Source organism: Ochlerotatus camptorhynchus, unplaced genomic scaffold, assembly GCF_037179485.1.
Source record: "Ochlerotatus camptorhynchus isolate MF236.1 unplaced genomic scaffold, CSIRO-AGI_Acam_v1.1 ptg000158l, whole genome shotgun sequence".
In the NCBI taxonomy this organism is placed as follows: Eukaryota; Metazoa; Arthropoda; class Insecta; order Diptera; family Culicidae; genus Ochlerotatus; species Ochlerotatus camptorhynchus.
The window spans coordinates 462,488-482,051 of record NW_027040648.1 but is presented as its reverse complement, the minus strand read 5'-3'; the positions used below and the strand labels follow the sequence as shown (position 1 = coordinate 482,051).

Sequence of the window (19,564 nt, the reverse complement as noted above, 5' to 3'; positions counted from 1 at the left end):
TGGTCCCAAGCAAACGATTAACGTATCCCATTCTAGTCGAAATTCTAGTACTACGCAATGTTTGTTTTGATTCGCTATGAAAGTTTGACACATGAAATGAGGGGTTATTCGTTTTTCCTATGTTTCGAGGGGTGAATCGATTAGCTTGGGACCGAAGAGAGTACCAGAGCTGAGCCAAAAATTTGAGCACTTTATTTCGGGACCTTCTAGTCTTAGAGTTACCTCTATGTTATTACTCTGTATTCTGAACGTAGATTTCAGCAAAAAAAAAATGCTTGTGTATTCCTCCTCCTCCCCTAAGGAATTCAATTTACATAATTTAAACCTATTAAATTATATACAAACTTATACCAAAATTCTTGATCGTTACACACTATAGTTGGTCAAATGAGTGACCAAAGCAGAATTTTCAATATCGCCGTGTAATTTCGAGTTTTTGCAGCACTGGTCGACAATGCATTCAAATCCGGGATTTAAATGCATCGAAGGTCCAAGGTGATTCAACTTAATCGCGCTCTTTTCATGCGTTCAATATAATTTTAAAATATGTTTTCTAAAATACGTTGTCATACGTTAAAATCATGTTTAAAATAAACATTTATTATTGTTCACAAGCTGTTAAATCAAACACGAATATTTTTAAAATAAACGATACTTGATTTTTATTTGAAATTTAAATTGAGAATCGGGGAAATCTTATTTACCCTCTTGGGAGAATTTCATCTGTCCTCTCGGGGGAATTTATTTACACTCTCAGCGGACTAGCGCCAGTAGCATCATCGCAAGAAAGCATTAATCTGGTTCTCATTCTACCGAGTTGCGTGATTGGCCTGACTGGACAGGGGAATTCCGGCCACGGTCACGATTCCACGAATCTGCTGGTGCGTGGTTCGATGTCGTGACCGGACCGAGGTTTCCAGCCTATCTATTATACAAGAGAGGTGTACTGATATTGTTCATTAAGGGCCGATTTCTTCACCTCCGCATAAACCTCAAACCAGTTTAATCCATATAGTTAAACCTGGTATGTGCTGGTAAACTTACGCGAACCTGGGATTTTTCAAATTTCTTTCACTACTGAAAATTTATTTTTATTGGAAAAAAATGTTCTCTATATCAAATCACCTGACAACGCTGCTGCTGCTGCCAGTGACAGTGAAGTGAGTTCCAGTCGCCGTCCCGACGCTTGCGAGTTCTGAAAAAAATTCGACCACCGTTCGTTCAGTGGCGACGACGGCGGACGACGCATACTCGTAGACAGTAGTAGTAGTGACCGAGCAGCAGCAAGAAGAAGGTTTTGATGGCTAGCAAGCAGCACAGCAGCACCATTTGCGACGCCCCAAGTGTTGTATGCTGGCTAGTATTTTCCACTGGCTCGCAGGTTTGGCACTGATTTTATTTACGATCCACTATCTGTACTACATCGTGACGGCATTACGATCCCCGTCCTGCGGCAGTAATAGCAGCTACGGCGGTGGCCACCAGATGCAGTCCGAGGACGCAAAATACATCAAAAAGTAAGTAGACGTTTTGGAAGCGATTATGAAATATCCTCTGCTGCTCGGTGGTTTGGCCCCAGTCAGTAGCAACTAGAGAGTTCCAGTTTATTGATTTTTTCCGTGCTTGTTTCGTTTTATTTCGATTGGGGGAAAAACATCACCTTTTAACCAGACGATGGAAGGGTGGAACCATCGAGCCACATCCGACGGAGAAGGCCCTCATCGTCAACTACAAACTGGAGGCGGCCGTATTCGGGGAACCCGGAGATCCCATGCTAGAGGATAGGAAGGTGAGTCATGGGGCAAATTTTGGAAGCAGTGAGAGGGGATTCTTGGAGGGAAGAGACGAAAGTAATAGCATAGTGCCATGGAGCAGGAAGGTGCGTTGTGATGATTTTTTTTTTGCAAACAGCAGTACGACGATGAAGACGACGGCGGTGTGACTGTGCTGTATCAAGGGCATAACAAGATGTGTTCAGACGAGTTACTAATAAGGAAGTTGAGCTGAATAGAGTAGTGCAGACACAGATTAACGGGTGGTGCGCAAAGTGGTACGGCGTTGTGACCTTATGCTGATTCTCGGTCTCGGTTGCAGAAAATTTCGGTGACCCAGATTTGATCAAAAGTTTCAGTTTTCGAATGTTGAAATTTCATGAATCGTAAATTTTCCAACTATTATGCATTTGATGTGGAAAAACCAGGCTCCAGCCATTGAGGGCACTCATTTCAGTCAGAATCAACAGTTGAAAGTCATTCAGAAGTTTGGTCGCGCTGGAGTTTGGTCTATTCAACTTCAATTGGAGTTTTAACAGCCAGAAGTCTTGATAGTCTATGATGAGAAGCTTGAAGAAACATTGCAGCACATATCTTCGAATTGGAAGAGCTGTTTGCAAGACATCCATGTGCTGGTTCAAATCTGGGAGAAGATGTTTCAGAGACGTTCCTGTTGCGAGGCCTCCCAATGTCCTGCATGAACACGACGGTTTTTCCTGTTCTAAGGAACTAAAGGTATCTACGAAATAGCCAGGGAAGGTAGCAGGATTGAAGTTGCCTTTTATGTGACTTACACAAGAACACGATTGGCAAGCTTTCATCAACTCGAACCGTCAAGATAAGTGGGAAATTAGACTACGAAACAGAAGCTGATGGGAAAAGATACAATTGTTATTTTTAAACGGATGGATGGCAAATTATCGGCAAGAAAGATTTTAAGCATGGTGGTTTGTTTTAAGACACCGATAGGAAGCTGATATTCAACAGAGAATCAATACGTATTTAGCGAATGGTATTGCCGTACGTCACAGTGGGAAGCAAATTTGAAAGCGTTTCCCAATGCCAACATAACTTATACATCCTGCAGCTTAAATTGTTTGTTGGGATGTAGGCACCGATTCTCGATCTGATCCACACAGACTTTTTCGGTCTCATGGAGACAAGCTCGGGATATGGATTTGGGATTATACCTACTCTATTTTAAAAATAATAAAGATTCAACAGTGCGTGGAGACGGTCAAGATGCAACAGAACAGAAGATTACCGAGTATCGAAAGCCATCCGGTTGTTACAATAATTCCATGGGAGTTGTGCAAAGAACTGAAAAGAGAATTCCTATGTGATTCTGAGGAGAACTTGATGGGAATAGTAGGGATAGCAAATAAATGTTAAGGATAATTCCAACATAATTCAAAGAAAATTATAAACAGTATTTAAAGGGTGTTCTAGGGATAATTTTGAAAATAATAGGCTTAGAACGATTCCTGAGGAGAGTTTTGATTAAAATTTTGTGAAAGTGTTTACAGGAACTGTAAGGGGACCCGCATAAATGCGAAACATAACAGACCTTACCAAAAATGGTTATGGAACTTTACATGAACGTTTATGGGATAAAGTTTTAACCAGGAGGTAAGTCAGTAGATTACCTTTCCGTGGTGCGTTACTGGCTTTGAGATCTACCACCGAAGCCTAGTCCAAATCTAAGAGGAAGAGGAGACAACTGGCTTCTTACTCTTTAATCTATATCTATCTCTATCTTGAGAACAGATTTTTTTGTATTCCCGCACTTCTACAGGGTGGATGTCCGATGTCCGCCTAAGCGGAACAGTATCGCTGGATACAATAAAACGGTGATATTGGAACCGGAATGTTAAAACGCGTTGTTAACGTAATAAAAGTAAACAGTCCAACTTTATTCATTTACTCGTGACAACTATTTTTGTGTTTGTGTGTGTCGATGTGCATGATGGCATCGCAGGGTGACAGTCGAAGCTGCCACGTACGAGCCCAGTGGCGTACGAAGTAGTAGGGGTACTTCGCTAGGTAGTTATCTCCAACATCTCTCCTCTTCGATACAGATGGTAGGGGTCGAACCACTGCGGCGGTCTTCTGGTCCTAGAAGATCGGCGTGGTTGCTCCGGCACTGGAGTACTGGGTTCACTTCCGGCAGATGCGAAGTCTCCAGAAGCAGCGGACGACGATGTAGATGACGACGAGGTTGATGGTACGGGCGTACTGGTTTGCAACGCACTAGCCTGCATATTAGTCGCCGTTAAATCCAGAGAGTCTGCTGAACTCGACGAACTAGATCTAGGTGTCAATTGAGGCATCGGTACATCCGGGAGAGACGGTGAGCCAACTTGGACAGTAGACCTAGGTAGATTCCAGCTGTCTAGAAGGACATCAAGCGGTAGCTTTCTTTGGTGAGCTGGTTCACTGCCTGCAGATACCCCACGATCACGCAATTGATTCACGTGCGATCTTGTCAGCCGTCGGTCGCTTACTCATACAGAGTACATCACTCGACCAATCTTTTTGCAGATGACCCCTGGTTCCCAACTCCACTTGTTGTAACTGTAAATTTTGGCATAGACCAGGTCGTGAGGTGCAAAGCTTCTTCTTGGTGTGCCCTCTGCTTGCTGCGTTGGAAGTGGGTGTACTGAAGGGCGAATAAGATCAAGGCTTGTACGGATGCGACGCCCAAACATGGCTTCTGCTGGAGACAGGCCGTCCGTGACCTGGCGGTTTGGTGTAGATCGATACGTCAGCAGAAAAATGTCCAACGCTTCTTCCATTGTCTTCCTCCCCGCGTGGATTTTCCGCAACGCCCGCTTAAATGTATCCACAAACCGTTCTGCCTGCCCATTAGATTGTGGGTGGAACGGTGCGGTAGTTATATGCTGGATGCCGCTGGTCGCACAAAACTGTTGAAACTCGGCGCTCGTAAATTGTGGGCCGTTATCGCTGACGAGCGTCTCTGGAATCCCCAAGCGAGAAAACAGGTTGCGAAGAATACCGATTGTGGCCACTGAACTGATGCGACGAGTTATAATCACCTCTGGCCATTTGGAGTAGGCGTCGATGACCAGTAAAAAATAGTTTCCATCAATCGGTCCGGCAAAATCAATATGGACGCGCTGCCACGGTCCACCAGGCGTTGGCCACTGAACAGGTGCTGCGTGTGGAGGAGATTTCGCTGCTAATGCACACTGTTTGCATGCCTTCACGAACGACGCGATGTCCTGGTCCAGGGAAGGCCAATAGATATAACATCTAGCGAGGGCCTTCATTCTTACGATCCCTGGATGGCCTTGGTGAAGTTGCTGCATACTTCGCTTGTGGTGTTGCTCAGGTATGACGAGCCGTTCCCCGAACATGATGCACGCATCCGTAGTGCTCAGCGAATCCTTTCTGGCGTAGTAACGTTGAAGCTCGGCATCGGACTTGTCGAGCTTTTCGGGCCAACCATCCCGAAGGAAGCGATAGACCTTCCGTAGCACTAAGTCAGCCTGTGTATCTTTCTCCACTGTGCTAAAACTAAGAGGAAACTCGTTATCTACTTCGTTCACCACTGACCTGATGTCATCCTCCAAGATGATGCTCGCGATGACATAATCTTCATCTGGTTTGACATGGTTGTCAATTAGCCGTGGACAAAACGTCAGCATTACCGAACTTAGCAGTAGGCACATATTCGATGGTAAAATCGTATAATAAAAGAATTAGCGCCCAACGTTGTAAACGATTAGCGGTGTATAAGGGAATTCCCTTGCTTGAGCCGAAAATCCGTACCAATGGCGCATGGTCTGTCTGAAGACGGAATCTGCGCCCGAAGATCATCTTATGAAATTTCGTCACTGCGAATACTACAGTCAATCCCTCACGGTCCGGTTGACTGTACCGCTGTTCAGCCTTCGTGAGTGCGCGGGCGGCGTGCTGTACTACCTTCATCGAGCCATCTGGGTACCTGTGGCTGATGGTAGCGCCAACACCGACCGATGAAGCGTCCGCAGAAACCACTATCTCGTGCCTTGGATCGTAATGCGTCTGCATTCATTCTCGCTGACATTCCACCGTCCATCGAAGTTTCACTCCTTGTTTAAGCAGCTCATCTAGCGGAAAACGTAGAGACCGGATGTTTGGCACAAACTTCCCGTAGAAATTTACAGCGCCCAAAAACGAACTCACTCCGCTGACATCCGTAGGTGCAGGTAGCTGCTTGATAGCCTCAACTTTCGCTGGATCAGGCCTCAACCCATGGCGATCGAGCAGATGGCCTAGGTAACGAATTTGCTCTTTGCCAAAGGAGCACTTGCTGAGACGAATGGTGAATCCATATTCCTTGATTCTATCAAGCACGGCACGAAGGTTTCTCATATGGTCTGCTGCATCGATACCACCAGCTACTACGTCGTCAAGATACCCACTGGTACGAACAAGGCCAGCGAGCATCGTATCGATCACTTGCTGGAATGCTCCTGGCGCCGCCTTCACTCCAGGTGGAAGACGATTATACCTATACAGTCCTCGATGAGTGTTAATCGTAAGCATCTCGCGTGAGCCTTCATCCATTTCTATTTGCAGGAATGCATCAGTCAAATCGATCTGGCTGAAAACGGTGCAGTTAGCCAGACTAGCAAAGATATCCTGTGGTAACGGGAGTGGGTACTGATGAGGCTGTAACGAGTCAATTAACCCCGTTGAATAGTCACCACATATCCGAATTGACCCGCTTGACTTGCGGACCACCACAATTGGAGCGGCCCACTCCGCGAAGTCTACTGGCGTGATGATCTGTTCCTGCTCCAGTCGGTCTAGTTCATCATCCACAGCCCGCTGCATCGCGTAAGCGACCGGGCGTTTCGGCCGGAACACGGGAGATTTGCCTGACTTCAGCTCCAACTTGATCTTCATCTTCGTACAGATGCCCAACTTGTGGGAGAAAACCGCTGGAAACTCCGCCTTGAGTGTCTCCACATAGGATGTTTTACTACCGACCTGGCAGCAAATCGCATTGAAGGGTACCGACCACAGTCCAAACACTTCCATCATATCGGACCCGAGGAGTTGAAGTTGCTCACGAGAAACTCGCACTGTACCCTCCGATTTCATACCGTTGATCATCATCTCGCAAGAAAATTCGCCTTCTATGTTCAAAATCTTTCCAGCAGCTGTCTTTGCGACGATCGTTGGCGCACACAACGAAGGGCTTTCGATTTTGCGCCACGTTCCCCCATTGAAACGATGGTAATGTCAGACCCTGTGTCTAGTTGCAGTTGCATGTCCACTGGTACATACTTCCTGCACTTCGTTGCACTACAGGCGTTCACCGTCACCACCTTCGCAGCGGCGTTTCCTTTTCGTCGATCGGACCTCCTGAACTTCGCTTTCCCAGCACTGTGGCAGTATCCCTCCTTATGTCCGACCGTACCACGATCACTGCATTTGTGGTTCTTAAACGAACAATCCCTGGCATAGTGATTAGCACCACAGAGCCAACAAACTGATTTGGGCCCACTCGCGTTGCTTCTGGAATCAAAGCCGTACTTCGAGCCCTGCTTCGGCTGACGTGCTGGGAACCTTCCAGGATGCTGTCTGGATTTCAGCGCTTTCACACAGCCAGTCTGATACTCGATCATTGCTGCCTCTCCGACAACTGCTCCAACGTCACATCACACTTCTCTTCGATACGCGTCAAAAGCCTGGTTCCGCATCCCGCTCCGACTTAAGCCCGCAGACGAAAACCAGACATTTAAACTGTTCTTCCGACTGCTTCGTAAGTTCGAACTCCACGCACGACTTATTTATCCGGCAAGCGTACGTGACATAGTCCTCTCCAGGCTGCTTCGAGATCTGTAGGCAGCGATACCTGCGGCTGACGACTGACTCGGATGCCCCGAACAACGAGGTTAGCTTCGACACCGTCTCCTCAAATGAAAAATCTTTCGGTGTTTTAGGTAAAATAAAGCTTACATACCTCTCGTGTTCGGACATTCCTAGCTTACGAATCAGCAAGCGTACTTTCGTCTCCTTGTCAAGACGACTGGCATCCTTCTCAAACAAATCTTCGTACCGCTTGTACCAAGCAGCGAACGTCACGCTGCCATCCGGATCGAAGTGGAACTCCTTGATGTGATTCGCAAGCGACTCCAATATCGCTTCCGGATTCGGTGGCACCTGCACCTGGATCGACGTCATAATGTTGCACATGAGCTGCTCCTGTTGCTTCATGAAGGCCAACTGCTGCTGTTGCATAGCTTCCTGCTGTCTCTGCATAACCTCTTGCTGTTGGCGGAACATTTCCGTGATGTAATTCTCCTGCTGGAACCGGTACATCTCGGGATCGATCTGAAGTGCAGGCTGGTGAATTTGCGGTGTACGTAGGAACGGAATCTGCTGCTGCTGATATTGTTGCTGGCCCGGCGACATATTCATCGACTGTTGGAGATCATGTCCGACGGCGCCATTCTGATAGGAATCCATTGTTCAACTTCCGCGTGGGCTACGTGCAAAAACGGTTTTAGCACGAAAAACACATTAAAATTATTCCGAAGTCGCCACTTTTGTATTCCCGCAGTTCTACAGGGTGGCCGACGTCCGCCAACTATTTTTGTGCTTGTGTGTGTCGATGCGCATGATGACATCGCAGGGTGACAGTCGAAGCTGCCACGTACGAGCCCAGCGGCGTACGAAGTAGTAGGGGTACTTCTCTAGGTAGTTGTCTCCAACTGATTTGTTCCGTGTAGTGTAAGCCTAGGTGTAAGCAGCAATAAGCGCGAGTCCTTGACAGCTCATCATCATTTCAGTGTCAACATTTCAAAGGGGCGTAATTGCTTTTATAAACAATGGCTTCTCCAAGTTAACAATGCTACCTAGTAGAGGAAACATTAATCTACCTGTTGATGTCATAAATTTTTATGAGTGAGCTTTTATTCGCGAGAAATCGATGGCTAAAGCCATTGTTTACAAATGTAATTACGCCCCTTTGAAATGTTGGCACTGATTATGTTTGTCACGCAAATTTGTCCCATTTTGAATCCCCCTCCCCCTTTTGTCACATTTTTTGTATGGACTTTAATTTTTTTGTATGACTCGTAACAGTTTCCAATACCAAATCTGGAACCCAGGTGCAAACGGTGGTCGTTCGTAGCCCTCAGGTATCGGAGGACTCTCTTGGTTTCGGTCCAATCGCGGTTGGTAGGATTGGTGACATTCCTTCCCAGCAGTGAAACGGCCACGCAGATGTCTGGCCGAGTGTTGACCGCGACGTAGAGCAAACTGCCCACCAAACTGCGGTATGACGTGTTTGTAGGCAATTCATGCTCCTCCTTTTGCTTGAGGACAATCGATGGCTTCGCCTGGTCGTGTCCGAATCGACGAATCAGCTTGTCGATGTAGCTTGCTTGATCGAGAGTGTAATAATCGCCATTCATCTTCACGTGAATTCCCAGGAAGTGTTTGTGTTCGCCTAGGCAGGAAAGCTTGAAGTGTTTCTGCAGCTGTCGGCGAATCTGCTCGAATTCTTCCTCGGAGTTGCAGACGAGGACCATATCATCGACGCATATCAGGATGTACGTCTGTTTCCCGTTGCAGTTCCGGATGTTCAGGCACGCATCGGCGTCCGCCTGGCGGAAAGCCATGGACTTGAAAACTCCGTAGATTTTCTTATTCCATGCTCGAGCGGACTGCTTGAGCCCGTAAATGCTGCGCTTGAGATGACATACCATACCGTTGTCTTGAACGAAGCCAGGCGGTTGCTTCATGGAGGTGTCCGCGTACAGGTAGGCACTCTTTATGTCGAGGTGCTTAACCAACATCCTCTGCTTGCTGGCCAGTACGAGGACCATTCGAAGGGTAGTCTGACGAACGACGGGGGCGGAAACCTCGTTATAGTCCTGGCCGAATTTCTGTGCGAATCCTTGTGCGACTAATCTCGCTTTGTGTCGCACCACTCGTCGGTGTTCATCCTCCTTCTTTTTGAACGTCCATTTGCAGCCCATCGCCTTGCGACCCGGGGGTAGTGGAGCGAGCTCCCAAGTGCCATTGTCTTGAAGTGCTTCAATCTCCTCCTGCATCGCAGCTTGCCACGCGACCGCTTCGGTGCTTTCGATCGCTTCGGAGTAGCTTTGGGGTTCTTCGCTTGCATGCTTCGTTACGCTGGTAATATTATCGAAACGCTGAGGCGGAATGCCTTTCGTCGCGCGTGTCGATCGCCTTGGTGCCTTTGCTTCCTTGTTAGTTTCTTCTCCGAGTAGAGGATCTTCATCGCTGAAATCGAGAAACTCATGATTGAATGTCCCCTTCGACCGCCGAATCGTAATCTTCTTCCGTTTCTGGTCGGTCTTCGGGTACGTTCGGGTTTCGTTGTGAAAACAGATCGAATTCCACGTCTTCACCGTTGCCTGCATTCGACTCTTCCGTTGAATTGGTGTCCGCGCCGTTCTCGATGAACTTGACATCCCGGCTCACGTAGATCTTTCGCGTGGCTTTGCCGACGAAGCGATAAGCTTTGTGTTCCGACGAATAGCCCACGAAAGTCAGCTTCTGTGCTGTTGCGTCCAGCTTCTTCCTCTTCACCTTCGGGATGTGAACCCACGCAGCGCAGCCGAATATTTTCAGGTGATCGACCTTGGGTTTCACGCCGTTCCAAAGCTCGTAAGGTGTGGCGTCGAGGGGTTTTGTTGGCGAAACGTTTTGGAGATATACGGCCGTGTTTAGCGCCTCTGTCCAATATCGCTGTTCCAGCTGTGCATCGAACAACATGCACCGTACCATTTCGATGAGGGAACGGTTCTTCCGTTCCGCGATCCCATTTTGTTGTGGGCTGTAGCCGGCGGTGTGTTGGGGTGTGATTCCTTCACGCTTGTAAAATGAACGCAACTGCTTCCCGCTATACTCGCCGCCCTGATCGGAGCGGACGCAAACGCGACATACCTACTCCTCGATTTTCGTGGCGACCTCCGATTTCATGTCTGACGGCGCCATTCTGATTCTAATCCATTGTTCAACTTCCGCGTGGGCTACTTGCAAAAACGGTTTTAGCACGAAAAACACATTAAAATTATTCCGAAGTATTCGTGACAGTCAAAGCTGCCACGTACGAGCCCAACGGCGTACGAAGTAGTAGGGGTGCTTCGCTAGGTAGTTGTCTCCAACAAAAAACACCGAAGATTTGCATTTCTGACCAGGAAGCTTGATGGAGACTTTGTCGTTTCGTACGAATACAGACTGGACGGTTCCTTCCTGTTTTAGTCGTAGTGCGTGATTACGAATGTGGTAAGTTTGAATCGACAACATCTCGTTAACCGTAGAACGGTATTATAGTCACGCAGCGGATTTGAGGTTACACAGATTTGCTAACAATCAATACGAAACTAACGATTTTAAATTGGCTCACTAGCCTATTGGTCCCAAGCAATTCGATTAACGTACCCCATTCTAGTAAAAATTCTAGTACAACACAATGTTTGTTTTGATTCGCTATGAAAGTTTGACAGATAAAATGAGGAGTTAGTGGATTTTCCTATGTTTCGAGGGGTGAATCGATTAGCTTGAGACCGAAGATAGTACCAGAGCTGAGCCAAATAGTTGAGCACGTTTTTTCGGGACCTACTAGTCTTAGAGTTTGGTTTTGTCTCTTTGTGTTCCCAGAAGTAGCGTTTGAGAGCCAACGATTTCAACTCTATGCTGTCGAAAGCAACCAGGATTGTTGGGGTGAGCGTCTATGAGCCCCTCAAAAAGGAATCAGCACTGTCAGAAATGACGTTTGACTTAGATTTAGGTGGGCTACAGTTCAACTATCGGGAGCCCACTTAATGCTAGTCCAACGAGCGAAATTTGACTGTAATCTAAAGTCAATCAATGACACCAATATTTTCAGTGTAAAAAACGTTCTTGACACCGCTAGGTGGCACTATTAAATGCATTTGAAATTGTTCTGTTTTCGAATCAAAGATAAGCTTCCTTCCTGCTAATAGTCTATCCACAAAATGTTAGTATTCAATGTATTAAAAAACTACAATGGACAGCCCTATGGGGTTTTACGCAACAGTTGCACATTAGTGCAATTTTCAATAGTGAAATCTTGAAAAATTATAAAGTCTTAATTTTAACAGATGCGTAGAAATATATCTGATCGATTGGTGATAAAATTATTGAAATTGGTCCAAGGGCAGCTGAGTTACTATCGTTCAAAATCTTTCATAATTTTGTTACATGTTCCATTTTCGGTTTTCACAAAGTGTACCCCCATATAGAAATCACAGACGTAGTCCTACGTCAAACGAACTCTTTTCTTCATTGCTCACATAAATAATACGTAACATTCTCCCTCATCCTTCCCTCCAGGACTGTCAGCGGATAATCCGGCTGAAATCGCTGAACGCCAAAACCGACCCGGCCGTCCTGGCGCGGGAAGTGGTGGAAAAGTGCGACCTCATTCACAAGTCCCAGCTGTCCGACATCGAACAGATCATCTACTACTTGAAGAACCGTAAGAATGTCGAAAGTCCGGCAACCGGAACCGGTGCCACCGCTACCGGTCATCGATCGGCATCGCGTACGTCCGGTGCCGGCGGTGGTGCCACTGGGATCGGAGGTGGAAACGCTCCCGGCAAGGCAAGTGTACACGAAGCGGAAAAAGCCACCATCAGGAACATAGACGAGTACATTGAGCTGCTGTACGAGGACCTGCCGGAGAAGATCAAGGGATCGAGGCTGATTCTGCAACTAGCCCGGGATCCGGACAATCTGGGCGAGCTGGAGAAGAATGGTGAGTAGTGGCAACAAGCTATAGGAAACGTCGTAATTTATGCGTGCCTTTGCACGCTGAATGCGTTCGAGCGATTAGCATTTTACATTGCTGCGCTTATCGCGAGCCGTTGATCATTGCGATTTTAAAAAGTAGTTTAACGTTAGAGTTCGGACGAAAAGAGAAAGGTACTGTAAAAGAGTAAAAACACAACAGTGCCGCGATGAGCCGGTTACATGATCGCGATGCTCGTCAAAAGATCACCCGAAAAGAAGGTGGTGCGTCGCTGTGTGTGGCAACTACAAAGCGATGGCATTTGAAGAAGGAGGTGAATGTCCACAAAACAAACCCACCAATAATGACAATGAATCGATCACTAGAGTTGGGCTTGTTTGGGTATGCAATAAATAAGAGAAAAATCGCGATCGATTGATCTTGACCTCGTTACCCAGTGAGCCGTGATCGTTGGAGATCTTGTTTTCTGTTTTTCTGATTTAATTAGCAGGAGTGTCGTTTTTCTTTGTGTTTTGCAGAGGCTGTTCTGAGTGCCCTTTCGCGGGTGCTTCGCGAAGACTGGCGCCGATCGTTGGACCTTTCCACCAATATAATCTACATCTTTTTCTGCTTTTCAACGTATACTAATTTCCACTCGGTGATTGTTAACTACAAGGTGAGTTTGGGTTCGGTGTATTTTAGAAACTAAAATTTCACTGATAACGTCAAATTTTAGATCGGTTCCCTGTGCATGGACGTCATCGACTACGAGCTGCGTCGGTACGATCAGATGAAGACCGACTTGGATGCCAGGAAGAGTACTGGTGGTGGTGGTGGTGGTGGCAGTGGTGAGAAGGCAAAGGAGAAAGAGAAGGAAGTCAATAAGAGTGCCGAGTACTTGGACACGATCATCGATCAGGAGAAGCCCAAGGAGATGGAACCTCCGCGGAGAAGGATACCGGAGCTGAAGCAACGGCCCAAGTCCGGCAACTGGGCTAGCTATCACGGAAGCATGAGTTCCTCGCTGATCAAAGCACATTCTATGAACAATAGCTATCACGAACAGCTGAATAAGGAAACCACGGCTTCCAATGATAGCCTCGATAACCAATCCCCGGAAAGCGAGAAGCCTGATCCAAAGAAGCAGAAAGACGACTATGACAAAATCAACAAACAATTCAAGATCTTTGCCAAGAAGCAAGAACAGCTCCTGAGGGTAGCATTCTACCTACTACTGAACATTGCAGAAAATGTCAAACTAGAGGAAAAGATGCGCAAGAAGAATATCGTTAAGATGCTGCTGAAGGCGTTGGAGCGGCAGAACTTTGACCTGCTGGTCCTGGTCGTGACGTTTCTGAAGAAGCTTTCGATCGTTCGCGACAACAAGGACGAAATGTACGACCTGAACATTGTGGAGAAGCTCCCGCGTCTTTTGCAGTCGCAGAAAGACCTAGTGCAGGTGACGCTCAAACTCCTGTTCAATCTATCCTTCGACGCTCGGTTACGGGCGAAGATGATACGAGTCGGCTTCCTACCGAAGCTGGTTACGTTCTTGAGCGATGACAAACATCACGAGATAGTGACCAAGATCCTCTACCACATGAGTCTGGACGATAAGATCAAATCTATGTTTACCTACACGGATTGCGTCCCGGTCGTGACGGACATGTTGCTGTTGAACCTGAATCAGAAGTCCGATCCGGACCTGATTGCTCTGGGGATCAACTTGGCACTGAACAAGCGCAATGCGGCGATGATGATCGAGAACAACCGGCTGCACAATTTAATGTCCCGGGCATTCAAGTACCAGGACACGCTGATGATGAAGCTGATCCGGAACATCTCGCTGCACGAAACACTGAGGCTGCATTTTGTGGTGAGTTTTTTCTTTGTGGCGAATTGGATCGGGGATTTCGATTGTCGTTTGATTTCAGGACTTCGTGGGAGATTTGGCGAAAATCCTTACCGAATGCGATGACGAGGAGTTCACCGTCGAATGCTTGGGCATGCTGGGCAATCTGGCCCTGCCCGATCTGGACTACTCGCAAATCATTCACAACTTTAATCTTATTCCGCTGATCAGAAACATGCTGGTACCAGGTAGGAAGGGTTGAACTTTGTGTACCTTTCAAAGGGTAACTTCTAATTATCCAAACAGGTAAATACAAGGACGATTTGGTCCTGGAAACGGTCGTCTTCCTCGGCACTTGCGCGTCCGATGAATCCTGCGCTATGCTGCTGTGCAAAGCGGATGTGATTCTGTCGTTGATCGAGCTGCTAAAGGCGAAGCAGGAGGACGACGAGATGGTCCTGCAGATTGTGTTCGTGTTCCAGCAGGTCCTGCGGAACGAGAGCACCCGGGTGTACATGATCAAGGAAACGGAATCGCCCGCCTATCTGATCGATCTGATGCACGACAAGAACGCCGAGATCCGGAAGGTGTGCGACTTCTGCCTGGACATCATTGCCATCACCGACAACGAGTGGGCCTCGCGGATCAAGGTGAGGCGGGTGTAGGTTGTTGGTAACCGGATGATGATTGTTAAGTTTGAACTGTTTTTCATGCCAGTTGGAGAAATTCCGGAACCACAACTCCCAATGGTTGAGCATGGTGGAAACGCAGGAGGAAACGGACGACGTCCAGGACTATGGCCCGATGGACGACGATGATGGGGATTTGCCGGCGTATCTGACGGCGGACTACCTGGACCAGTGTATGCTGTATCAGTCCGGGGAGTCGAACGACGATGGCGAGGGCAACAACCGGTCCACTTCTGCCATGTCCAACTACAGCAGACCGATGAGTCGGTAAGTGGTGATAAATTTTTTTTCGATGGCACATTGTGTTCCAAGAGAATTACACTTCCAACACTTCTCCTTAATTTTGAAATTGAAGAGCTCAATTTTGTAAAAATTATGCTTTCTGCTAATTACTACATACACATTTCAATACTTCCCTCGGATCAATGTACTAATGATTCCCTAGGTGAACTCTTCCGGGCTCTCGACAAAAAACGGGGCTTTTCTGCGGGTCCTGATTGTATTGGGTATCCCATGCTCCAACGGCTTCCTACCTCAGTGAAAACCGCGCTTCTAGAGTTGCTGAATCGCATTTGGAGACTTCCCGAACAATGAGACCGGACCTGCTGCTTTTCGGCCGATTACACTTATAAATTACATGTCCAAAGTCTTCGAAAGGATGGCTAGCAGATGACTTATTACGGAATTAGGATCAGAAGAAAGGTTTGATAAACGCCAACACGCTTTCCGATCCGGCCACTGCACCGACACGCATTTCGCCGAACTTGAAAGCTACCTACATGCAAAGGACGAACATTGCATAATCGCGTCTTTGGACTTGTCCAAAGCCTACGACACCACTTGGAGACACTTGGACACTGAAGCAAGGTAGCTGTAAGAGGACATCACTCAGGCCTATATCCACTGGCGAACGGAGTCCCACAAGGTTCTGTATTGTCTGTCACATTGTTCCTCGTGGCAATGCAACCTATGTTTCGTGTGGTATCAAATGCGGACGACATCTTATTGGTTGCTCAGCTCTTAGGACGGAAACTACAGATTGGCTGTCAACACGGTAGTAAAATGGGCGAAAAGCATTGGATTTTGTATATCGGCGAATAAATCAAACATCTTCTACGGTAGCCCCAAGGCTCGTCAGCAGCCTAAGAAGGACATAATCATCGACCGAATTCCAGTTCCAAAAACAAAGCTGCTTAAAATTTTAGGAGTCACACTGGATCGGACCTTCAACTACAAAGCTTACTGTACCCTGTCTGCTAAAAACTGCACCACGCGACTACGAATCTTGACAACGGTTGGAGCAAAGCTACCTCGAGGAGCACGACGTTCACTGCTACATGTAGGATCTGCGACCATCACGTCACGCCTCCTCTATGGAATGGGTCTAGTCAGGTCTAGTCATACTACCGGATGGTCAGACTCGCATCCGGAGCCTTCGTCACTAGCCCCACGCTTGGTATCATGGCCGAGGCTGGCGTTGCCGTACGACTTTCTGGTCCTACAGCACGACTAACGATTCGCCTTCTGGATGCTTCCGATCTCCTTGTTGTCCAAAGAACAGAAGAGCTTTTCACCGAAGAAACCAATGCAACTTTCCGCCAAATTTGCCAACGTCATAGGAACACAGACCACGAATGGCATGTTCCAAAATCAACGATCATCTGGGACGTCAAAAAGTATACTAGCACTCAACACTTCACGCAAGACGCAAATAACCATTCTAAAGGACTCTGCCAGTTGTTTATCTGCGCTGGAGGTGGGAAGATCCACAGTATCGAGGCGGCAATCCAATCCAAAAACGTTCAACTCTGCTGGATCCCCGGCCATGCAGGCATCCAAGAAAATGTTGTAGCAGACCGTCTTGCTGATGAAGCTAGAAACAACGTCCCACATGCTATCCAAATACCAGCCATGGACGCGATAAGGGAAGAAGTCAAACGTGCTGTACGACAACGATGGGACCTGATCGAGTCCGGGACAATGAACTCATCGATACTCAATGTCGGTCAGTTTTCACAGTTATCGAAAGTGCCACTCCAGTTGATGAGATATTCATTTTTGGTGACTTCAATCTGCCAGGCGTTTCGTGGAGTCCATCTCATAGCGGATTCCTGTATCCAGATCCTGAATAGCTCTACATTTCACGCAGGAGCTGTTAGCCTTCTCGACAACTACAGCGCAGCGGCGCTGTCTCAAATTAACCATGTAGTTAACGAAAATGATCGTAGTTTGGACCTCTGCTTCGTGAGCACACAGGACAAGGCTCCATCAGTTTCCTCGGCTCCTTGTGCACTAACTATCACCCTCCACTAATTGTCACTGTTGAGGACAATCTCGTGCGTGATTTCGACGACTATCCTGCTACGGTTTCTTATGACTTCCGTAAAGCTGACCACCATAGATGTATTGTCTGGCATGGTATGGGAGAACATCCTTGATCCAGATGACGTTGAGGCTGCAGCGCAAACCTTTCCACATGTCTTGGCATATGTCATTGACAGACACGTCCCGAAAAGAACTCACTACAAAGTGTCTCACCCTCCCTGGCAGACGCGAGAGCTACGTAGGTTGAAGTCAATCAAGAGAGCAGCATTGAGAAGATTTACGAAGTATTGCACGCTTCCTCTGAAACTACATTATGTGAGGCTGAATCACATGTACCAGCGAGTCAGTCGTGAATGCTTTTCAAGTTTCCAACGAGGCATCCAGCGCAAACTTAAGCTACACCCGAAATCCTTTTGGAACTAAGTGAACGAGCAACGTATGGAATCGGGCCTCCCATCGTCTATGGAATTCAACGGAGAACGTTCCAATAAATGATCAAACGCTTCTAGTCTCCCTACGTCTGTAAAAACTCAGTTTTATAAATCTGAAATATTGAATAACTTCCCCAACTCTTTGGAATAGTACTGGTGAAGACATGTGAAGACATTTCGTCAATCTCGGGGAAGATTTTTACAAAATACACCTGCCATCTCTGCTTGCACTGAACGAAACCCGAATCCTCAAACACCCAACTAAATCGTCTCAATTTTGCACCTTATTCCAGCTACAGTCGTGACTTCGAGGACTTCGAGGTGGTCACTTAAAGCACTGACCGCGACCGGCTTGCACCATCGAACCGTACTGACTACTTACAATATAGCAAATGAAGCAAACGGTACATAACATGACAAACTTACAAACTAACGATACAACAAGGAAAAAGAAAAAAGAAACACACTGGAGGCGAATGTTGAAAGCTAACGAGGCTGCTATTAGATTGGATGTGCTACTTCGCGCCGAAGAACAAATAACAAATATGCTATTACAATGTTGGTATTATTAGATTCCTACGACGATGCATCATAGAGTTTTTAAACGTATAAAGCAGAAAGTATTTATATAGTCTCACAGATCAAAACAACCGATTCCTAGGTCATGAAACCCAGATCAGCTAGAGCTCAGCCTTAGACCGTGTTAGAATTAGTAGCATCAGCGCTGCCCTTCTTTTGCTCAGCCTCGTCCTCCGGCCTCCGCGAATATTTTTTTGAACTAAATCTCCATCGTTGGATCTCTCCCGTCTTAGGTGCATGCTAGTAGTTAGTGTGTTTCAGCTCAATAGCACTGCGCACCCAATCCTTTTTCCCATCAATTTGAACACAAAATCACGCTTGACAATTGCTGCTTTATAGTGGAAAAAAAACGGAGTTTTGATACTCAAACAATTCGAATCGAAAATCTGTAGTTTAACTTTCCCCCACCCTTCATAGTTTACTTAGATAGGCGCGTGACGGTGATCGTGCAATCGATCACCCTAGGTATAGGGATGTTAGGGAACGAAGAAACAGAGTGTGCGAACTGTAAAACAATATATTACGTCTAGTCTTCTTTGAGTTGTGATAAAGTGATTCCAGTTTTTGTTTTGTTTTTAAGTTATCCCTATTGTTTTCGCCATCACTGAGTTGGTTCTGTTTTGGATTATGTTTACCTTTCGGCTTGATGAGTTGAGGTAATCCGGATACGTTATACGCTTTTTCGTTCTGAAATAAAGGTTCAACTCAAATGCTTTAGTTGCATATTCTGTAACCGCATCATTAACAAATTTTAACCCTAGGATAATATGTTTAAGAACTACATGTACGGATTCAAAGACAAAGGAAAACCAAAAATGCGACAAAAATAGAGTATATATAATAATTTTAAAAACTTGCGGCGGGCATCTCTCGAATGTAGGAAATATCACATCCTTGCGCGATGAAGCCACTTCTGCCGGGTTTGGTTTGAAATTTCTTCGGCTTGGGGCACATTTAACAGAAATTCTCTTCAACACTAGGATTGGCGCGGGCACTTACGAGACGCTCGGAATACACACCTCGCAAATCCGAATTAGCGTTTAAAGAGAGGCCCCTTTCTTGAACTTCACTTGTATATATCACACTCCTCTAATTGATAAGAGAGCAAAAAGCCTATTCAAAATTCTCTACTCTCGTTATCCGAACGCTAGCTATTGATCGCAAGTGATCGA

At 46.7% G+C, this 19,564-nt stretch overlaps 1 protein-coding gene across 1 annotated transcript; it reads left to right on the top strand.

Annotated features, from left to right (window-relative positions):
* Positions 1 to 1,257: 1,257 nt before the first annotated feature.
* Kap3 (kinesin associated protein 3) lies at positions 1,258 to 19,245 on the top strand. Its single transcript, XM_065222139.1, has 9 exons — positions 1,258 to 1,517; positions 1,672 to 1,789; positions 12,120 to 12,543; positions 13,056 to 13,192; positions 13,253 to 14,392; positions 14,451 to 14,616; positions 14,675 to 15,018; positions 15,086 to 15,324; positions 18,107 to 19,245. Exons 1-9 carry the CDS (start codon positions 1,351 to 1,353, stop codon positions 18,144 to 18,146), a joined length of 2,775 nt encoding a protein of 924 aa, XP_065078211.1. The 5' UTR covers positions 1,258 to 1,350; the 3' UTR covers positions 18,147 to 19,245.
* The last annotated feature ends 319 nt before the right edge of the window (positions 19,246 to 19,564 follow it).